The following is a 9,184-nucleotide window of genomic DNA, read 5'->3' as shown; positions in this document are numbered from 1 at the left end:
GTAGTATGTGAGCGTTGACTGCCAGGAATCCCCCGGTCAAACCTGACAGAGAACAGACAATGGCGCACATAGGCAGCGGCCAACTGAGTGCACAGTATTTCTCTATAGTATGCCAGTTGTTCCTCCCCAAATACAGAACCCCAAAAACTGACACCCTGGACTTTGAGAAAAAATCACTCCACCAACTATGTGGATTTTACACAGATTTCTTGATATCTCCTTTAGCGACTAAAAAGAATTGAAATTTGGGGAGTACAGAACCCCAAAAACTGACACCCTGGACTTTGAGAAAAAATCACTCAATCGGCTACTGAGTACAAGCAGCTAGACGCTACAGGCAGCACATGCAGTGTGAAATGACGGGATTGCAGATGGCCGTCTGTTTTTATAGGGCTGCAAAATGTGTCCATAAAAATAGACACATCTTACATGACATGAAGTGCACGCAGCTCTCTGGCACACAAAGGGTACTTCAGACGGCACATGGCTGCATTGGATGCTTCCATACATGACATGTGTGCAGTGTAGCCCAGGCTGATGACTTACCCTGCAGGCTGCACTGTGTGCGATACCTGAGCTCTAGCTGCTCCTGAGCCCCCAACTCTGTCAATAGTAGCTGCGGGACCGGCGGGTCTGGGACTATGTATACCTTGCAGGGGAACAAGGAAGGTGAGTATTGGATTTTTTTTTCCACTGAGCTTGGCAGGGGCCCAAGACCAAGCCATGGAGCACCTGATCCTGGGCCCCGGGAAAACTCTGTGGAAAAAAAATTCAATACTCTGCCATGATTCACCTTAAGGCAAATTGTGGCAAATACGTCATATTGATCAACAATTAATTTACAACTAATGCTTGTACATATATTTTCAAATGAAAATTTGGACATTGTAGACTAAGACCCAACATCATTAATATATATGAGACATGGTCCGTAGTCCATAGCAACCTCCTTCATTGCGGTTTCTCACCACCATTCCCCATTTATTGTGAGACAAGAGGGTCTCCTGACCTCCTCCCACAATATCTTGAGTCAGAGGAGACAGAGGAGTCCGGATCTTACCAATTATAATGAAGTATACAGTCAGGTCCGGCCACATCTTAACACAAGTTCATAACCAATGGAAATCGAATTGTAATATTTATTACCATGTGGACATCTCAAAAGACACAAAGTTTCAGTGTTGCTTCAAGATATGGACGGAGTGGTATCTTTAACTTTATTGAGTTCTTTTATGGTTCAACAACATCCAAACCTGACATCATTGAGAGCGGTGTCATCTCCGCGCCCCTGTTTTCCTTCTACTTTGGTTTGGATACCGCAGATCCCAGAAGGGCAAGTCCAACTCCAGCTGCTAAAAGTTCCCCAGTAGCCCCCTCTTCCTGTAAGAACAGTGTGGTCTGAACACTGCATCATGATGTTGTTGGCTGCTGTGTCGTCTCCATCGCCCTGTTTTGGCTCCACTTGCAATGCGAAGCTCATGAGATGTCCACTGGGACACCATGAAACAGGAGTCCAGTCGCCCCAACTGCGAAGAGAGACCAAAGATAAGGTTATTTGTCATACAAGACATTATTTATGTCAAGACATTTTTTATGCAGAATTGCCTAACAGCGGCTGTTAGAGAACAACTATGGTAGGTGAGCAGAAGGAGAAGGTTGGAAACACTTTGCCTCCTTCTGCAGTATTGAACTTGCTCATTATGAGTTATAGAAGATGACATGTTTCTATTTCTCAGGTTATCTGCTCATGACGCGTGCAATTATTTAGGATGCAAACAACAGTCCCATGGACGTCTTTGTAAATAAGTCCATAGAATTGACTGGGTGTCAAGCACCAGGGGTAGTGGACACATTGGACCACCGCAGACAGTGACGTAAGCCGACACCTGGGACCAGAGTCTAAGTGATACCCAGTTGTTACCAGAGCCCACCGCAAAGCAGGTTGGACTTGTTGCTGCATGGTACCACCAGGTCGTTCCACAGGCGCAAATATGTCCGCGATGGCGGCCAAGCACTGAGGGGCACATGGGTCACAGGGGCACCTGGGAAAGTGTGGTAGCTGTCTAAGCAATGGCGAGCATATATCCAGAACTTACATTCTTGTGACTGTTAGATGGGCAGAAAGAAGACAAATGAAGAGAGATTTCAGAGACCAAAATGAAACAAACACTATAAGGTCGGTGAGTAAGCCTCACAAAAAAATCACATCATCCTACAAAAAACAAGTCCTCTGAAAATGAGGTTGTTCATGGTTTAAATAAAACACAGAACAAGAAGAACAATAGGATCCAAACTCCTCTCACTGTGGACCCTATTTGTATTAGAGTCACAGAAGTAGGAAATAGGTGACATTAGTAGGACATTATAATAATAATAATCTTTATTTATATAGCGCCATCAAATTCCATAGCACTTCAGGACATCTCTTGGTATCACAAGTTCTATTGTTTTCTAAATGCATCTAAGGGGTTTAACCAAATATTTATCTCTCCACAAATGGTTTCAAATATGTTTCTCTAATAATGAGACAGTTATCCTAGTAGGACCCTATCAGGACCGGCCTCATATTGTAACGTTCTTCAGGAGCACAGAGAATGTCAGAAATATCCTAAACCCAAGACAAATAAATCTTTAAATACATAAGTGTTTGGACTTACCTGCTCTCGGAAGATGTGATTGTTTCCGGTGTATCTCTAGTTGATGGTGAAGCACAGTGTAGTCTAATTGCATTCAGGGCAGTATCATCTCCGTCAGATCCAAGTGGACGTTCCACCTAAAATCAAGGACATTGTGATGGTCAAACCTTTGTTGATTTACACTTTGCAACATAGACCCCAATTTGTTCAGAATCTGTGTTCTAGAGAAGCTGAGACGTTACCAAGTTATAGGTGATAGAGGGATCCCCACTGAGGCTTCTCCCCACCACCACTATCCACTCCTCTCATCAGATTTCTGTTATAATACTTTACCCTTAAGCTGAATCCTCTCGCTACAGTCCTAGGTGGACACCACTGCTGAGATCCCCAGTCACCCCAAGGACCACCGTTGCCAACTGAAATCCATTGTCCTGTGGTAATTGTTGCCTGGATCAGTAATGATATTAGGACGGCAGAGAACATCTTCTGAAGTTGAACTTTGGATCAGCTCCGACAGCTAAAGGTGAATGGAGTCTCCTTCTGAATTTGTGTCCCAAATATATAGCCGAGATTTTTTTACCTTCCTTTAGACATCCTCTTACCAGAAATACTTGTAATATTAATTATTAACCTAATGTATACAGAAAATAGATTTTTGTAGGGGGGGGGGGGATTAACAAGAGAAACTAAATTTCAGGGGAAGTTCACATATTCCTGTTTTTTGCTTATTTCTCATGTAAAGATTACACAATCACAAAGCTTCCAGTTACCCAACACGTCAGGATAATACACAAGCAGAGCCGGAGGGAAAGGGAAAACGGTTCTATATGTTTTCTATCAAATAATATTAACAAAAAGTGACATTTACCCCTGATGCACATCTTTTCCACATGTGATACGGCCGTGGCTTTTGCTCATGGCTCCATGTATGGCTAAGGCCTCATAGACACCGCTGATGACTCCTCAGAGAAGAATGGAGATGACCAGCACAAGCGATGCTCAGGTGTGGTGCTGCTTGTGAGAGAAAGCAGCCATGTTTATCAACCTTGAGACAAACCTTCTCTTCCTCTACCGTTTCTTACAGTCCCTCCACTGTTATCCATAATAGGAAACAACAATCTCCATCAAGTCATCCTGGTGTCCTCCAACACTTCAATGTAGACCTGGCCGAGCTGCATGTAGAACCTTAGACAACATATGGCACATGCTCGGATGTGATGGAGGACATCTGGCCACCACTATTCCTTAAAATCTCAAATAAAGGCGTTTCTGCCCATTATACTCCTATGGACTGGAGAAGATGTTCCACTCTTTGGGATTGATGCTGTGTGGCATGGAGCTTTCTACAATTCATACACATAGCAAATAAGCCAACATGTGCCTTCTATGTCACTCAGGGCCAATGTCTTGTGTGACAGGCGTGATGAAGCATTGCAGCAGTAAGCCAAGTATTTCCTAATTGACATCTTTCCATCTCCACCAACGTGAGGGCAGAGAGCCTCTCCTTCTTCTGTGCTATTTTACACTTGATGCCCAAAAAGCCACATGGTGGAGGTTCTGATCAGCATCAAAATGCAAATCGCTCACCAACTCCAACTGGACAATGGCAAGAACCCCAAGGCTGCAGTGCAGTTGGTGTTTTTAACCAACACACACGTTCAGCTTTGGGTTTGCAGAATGAGGCACCTATAACCAAACACCTGCCGATACCACCTGCTGGCACCGGCTGAAATACCCGTGGCGCATGCTCCTGCACCCAATTGTTTTTCTTTTTGTTTTTTTATATTTTACACAAACAATTACATTAACATGGACTATTTTTTTTCAAATACAGAAGCGACTATTGAGAATTCTTCTAATCAGATACAGTCGATGTTATACCCTAGGGCTGAGTCCCTAAATGGCATCTCTCGTTTATATGTGGGCTATATTTAATTTACCCTAGCCAGGAAAACCCCAATTTCTTAGTGTTCCGCTGAGCTGCTCTGTCAGGTACCATTGTGTTAGGGAAAAAGGCTGAAAAATGGTGTCCCTATCCTGGTGACCCATGGTGCATGAGGAAACCCTTCCATCTCCTGAACAGTTTCCCTGTCAGCTTGGACTTAGCCCTCTCTGCTTCCAGTTTCTCCAGATGGAAAAGCTGTGTCATTTGTTCCAGTACTTTGGATACTGGGGGGGGACCTCGGGTGTAGTCACTGTTGTAGTAAGCACCGTTTTGCCACCAAGCTAACTACGTGAAACAGTTTCGGGAGCACCTTGCATTTCATCTTCCTGTCTAATGTCATAGTGAAACAGATAAGTGATGGGATCCAAGGGGATCTCCTTCCCCCAACAGAGGTGCCTAGGTGCCTAGAATGCTCTGGACTGGGGGCACTCCCAAAGTCCATGGTACAGATCAGTGCCTGGCTCCTGACACTTCGGACATGCTACTTTCCTTTCCGGGAACGCTGGTGATAGTGGTAAATTGAAGGCAAAAATCGCCCTGTGTATGATACGGAACTGGGTGTCTCTCCACCTCTCATTAAGCACATTGCTCCTAACAACCTTCCATCCCTTAAGGATTCTTTCCCCCATGTTCTCTTTCCCGAATTATCTGCCCCAACTAGAGAAGGGAGGCCTATCTCTTTGCGGAGGGATCGGTACTAGATGGATATTCCACCTCTTTGAATGGGAAATTTTAGTGAACGGTCAAATTCGTCAGTCCCTTCCCGTGTCATGTCTGGGGTTTTTTCTAAATAGAACTTGGACACCTGTGCGTGCTGTATCGTTTGATCGCCCTTCAACTCATACTTTTTTGTTAGTTCTGGCTTCGTCATCCACCTGTGCTCCTGCATATGCACCAGATCCTTGACAGTATGGATTCCTTTCTCTTTCCACTCTAAAAATAATCTGTTTTGTCTTCCCTGCGGGAACCCTGGGCGGTTCCGCAGTGGTAGATATTTGGAGACCATCCATGGAAAATGCTAGATCTTTCTTATTGCCTTCCAGGTCGCTTTTGTGTCCCTGAGAATGACTGAGGATTTGAGTTTAGGTGGTAGGGAACCTATCTGGACATGTAACAGAGTGCGAAGATCCCATGGAGTACAGTAAGCTGTTCGAGTTTCGTGTCCGAGTAGCAACTGCTATCCTTTAACCAATCCAGTAAATGCTGTGTAAAACAGGCCAAGTTGTAACCCCTGATGTCAGGTAGATTCCTTCCCCCCTGGTCTTTTGTCATCGTCAGTTTTGAGAGCCCTATGCGCGGCCTCTTACCTCGCCATAAAAATTGGGATATCTCCTTGTTCAGGCTCATGATATCTTTGTGTTTTAAGAAGAGAGGAATAGTTTGCATGGGGTAAAGCAATTTGGAGATGCTCATCATCTTTACAAGATGATTCCTTCCCAAAAGTGATAAGGGCAACTGATCTGTAGTTATTTTGGGTAACTCTAACAGGAATTGTGTCCCTGCGCCGTTCCCCTTGGTGTATCGTGTACAGGGCGGCGTAATACTCGCCTAGGATTGATGTGATCTTAGCCGGGTCAGTGTGTGTATTCCCTCTTCCATCCTTTAGTTTCAGGATATGAGACCCTGGCCTCCCACCCTTCGCCAGATTTGCCAGCAATCTCCCCAACTTGTCCCCAAATTTGTGTAAATCCAGTTGCAACTGGGATCTAACAAAGCTCTCCTTTCTGTCCTTCCCTACCATGTATTCTCTTTGCAATTGTAGCCAGGACTCTTTGTTATCTGGTGCTGGATTTCCTAGAAAGGTTGTGTACACCCTGCAGGCCACCACACTTGCTTTTTTAAACTGTTCTACAGTCTTCTTTTTGAGTGCCCTAATGTGGTCCATAATTCGGCCCCTCACATACATTTTGCCTACCTCCCAGTATAGTTGGGAGTCTGTAGCATGGATCCCATTGGCCTCTATAAATTCCAGCCACCACCCCTTCATTAAGATGACAAAACTCTCATCCCGCGTTAGAAATGCAGGTATTCGCCATAGATAGTCTGTGCCTTTGCGGCTAATCTCAGAAAGCTCCACTAGGACCGGAGAGTGATCTGAGATCACCATGTCCTCCAATTGGGCCACCTGTACTCGCCGCAGTAGGCTGTCAGAGAGGAAAACCTAGTCCAGTCTGGACTAGGAATTATGAGGGTATGAATAATGGGAATATTCCCTATCTTGGGGATGATGTAGCCGCCAAATGTCCTCCAGGGCCACTGCTTGTTGAAATTCAGAGAGCGGAGTCTCACTGTCCACAGTCCCCCTTCTAGGTCTACCTGGCCCTCTCTCCTTTCGACACCTGGCTTGCTCCTCTCGTAATGGCCTGTCATAGCTGGAGAATTCTTCATTTGGCAATTGTTCCACAAAGGCTGCTGCCCTCTGCGGATCCGTAAATTCATGCTTGGTCCCATGTTTGCTTCTAAAGCGGAGCGTCGCCAGATAAGCCAGTTGAAAACGGGTATTATGCATCACCAGCATGGAGCAGACAGGACTGAATTGATTACGTCTTCTGCTGACCTCGGTTGAAAAGTCCTGAAAGAGCAACACCCTTGAGCCTTTGATGTAAAGTGGGGAGCGCAGGTTCACGTGTCCACGTGGTTGAGATATTTGGCAATCATCTGCCTCAGTCTCCCTTCTGTTTGTCCCTCAGTCTGGGACCTTTGTAGGGGTCCGACTCGGTGGGCATTTTCCACCACGCATTTGCCCCCCCAGTTTAAGGGCCCGTGGGAGATCCTCCTCATAGACCTCATAAGGCATGGTCGCTGGGATGGTTTCCGGAAGGCCCACCATCCACAGGTTGCTGTGCCGGTATCTGTTCTCAAGGTTCTCTATGCGGTCTTATAGCATTTGCAGGTATTGATCTGCTTTCTGCTGGCCCTCTGTTACCTCAAATGTCTTCTGCAGGAGTCCTGTGAGCTGTTCTTCCACCACTCGTGCCTCTTGTTTCCCCACTTGATCTTTCATCTCTGTCAGAGTGGCTTGTATGGCAGCAGTAACAGTATTCACCAGGTCAGGTGCTAGGCATTTGCTGACTTCACTAGCCAGCAGCTGGTAGTCTATGTCTCTGAAGCTGTCCGCACACCTCTCATTCCTCTCCTCTGACACTGCTGGCTGCTGCGGGTCTCGCGCCTGGGCTGTTAGAGTGTGGCTTGACTCGGTCGACCAGATGATCCCCTAATCCTGCTCGAGCACATCCAGTCTGCTGACCCTGGATCCGGCTCTACGGCTGTTCTCTCAGCTCTTGGTCAGCCTGGTGAGTACCACACAGCCCTTACCACCCCTTCCCCTTTCCCCATACTACCTTCCCAAATGTGTTATTTTAACTAAGGACTGACATATTGCTTTGTCCGAAACGTGTCACCATTTGCATGCATTTCGTTTTTATGATGTCTTGCTGGTTTTAACCTTTTGATGAATTTAATAAATTGAACCGAATTTTTTTTTTAAACTTCATACCAGTGCGGATAGAGTGGATACATTTTTTCCTTTTTTCCCTCCTGTTACCTACCTTGGATCTAGACCAAGTGCATTCCACTTCTCGTCCAGCACGGAGCCACTATCAACATGCACGTCTGCGGGTGAGCATAAGCATTTTTTTTTTCCTATTTTTACCATATATGTCCTACTAAGAAATTGGGGTTTTCCTGGCTAGGGTAAATGTAATATAGCCCACACTGAAACGAGAGATGCCATTTAGGGACTCAGCCCTAGGGTATAACATCGACTGTATCTGATTAGAAGAATTCTCAATAGTCGCTTCTGTATTTGTGTATACATTTCCTATCTGTGTATAACAAATTTATTAACTAACTTCCTGACCTGCGAGTCGTGGAACTGCTGTGGTTGACCATTGTGGTATATGTTACAATCCGCCTGCGTGCCGAGTCCATGTGAATGTAATTGTTTGTGTAAAATATATTAAGAAAAAACAATAATTGGGTGCAGGAGCACGCACCACGGCTATTTCAGCCGGTGCCAGCATCGCAGGTGTTATCGCCAGGTGTTTGGTTACAGGTACCACATTCTGCAAACCCAAAGCTGAACGTGTGCGCTGGTTAAAAACACTAACTGTACTGCAGCCTCGGTGTTCCTACCATTGTCCAGTTGTAGTTGGTGAGCGATTAGCAGCTTGATGCTGATCAGAACCTCCACCATGTGGCTTCTCGGGCCGGGCGCATCAAGTGTAAAAAAGCACAGAAGAAGTGGTGGCCCTCTGCCCTCATGTTGGTGGAGATGGAAAGATGACAATTAGGAAATACTTGGCTTACTGCAGCAATGCTTCATCACTTCGGTCACACAAGACATTGGCCCTGAGTGACATAGAAGGCACATGTTGGCTTATTTGCTATGTGTATGAATTGTAGAAAGCTCCATGCCACACAGCATCAATCCCAAAGAGTGGAGCATCTTCTCCAATCCATAGGAGTATAATGGGCAGAAACGCCTTTATTTGAGATTTTAAGGAATAGTGGTGGCCAGATATCCTCCATCACATCCGAGCATGTGCCATATGTTGTCTATGGTTCTACAAGCAGCTTCACCAGGATGACTTGATGGAGATTG

General features: G+C 45.5%; 1 protein-coding gene across 1 annotated transcript; it reads right to left on the bottom strand.

Moving 5' to 3' along the window:
- Nucleotides 1-1,222: 1,222 nt before the first annotated feature.
- On the bottom strand, nt 1,223-3,206 carry LOC140125811 (vitelline membrane outer layer protein 1 homolog). The gene is made up of 3 exons (XM_072144679.1): nt 2,970-3,206; nt 2,658-2,773; nt 1,223-1,526 (listed from the first exon to the last, which is right to left on the bottom strand). Exons 1-3 carry the CDS (start codon nt 3,117-3,119, stop codon nt 1,238-1,240), a joined length of 555 nt encoding a protein of 184 aa, XP_072000780.1. The 5' UTR covers nt 3,120-3,206; the 3' UTR covers nt 1,223-1,237.
- Between the last annotated feature and the right edge of the window lie 5,978 nt (nt 3,207-9,184).

Source organism: Engystomops pustulosus, chromosome 4 (assembly GCF_040894005.1).
Source record: "Engystomops pustulosus chromosome 4, aEngPut4.maternal, whole genome shotgun sequence".
Taxonomy (NCBI): domain Eukaryota; kingdom Metazoa; phylum Chordata; class Amphibia; order Anura; family Leptodactylidae; genus Engystomops; species Engystomops pustulosus.
This window is presented reverse-complemented; position numbering and strand designations above follow the sequence as displayed.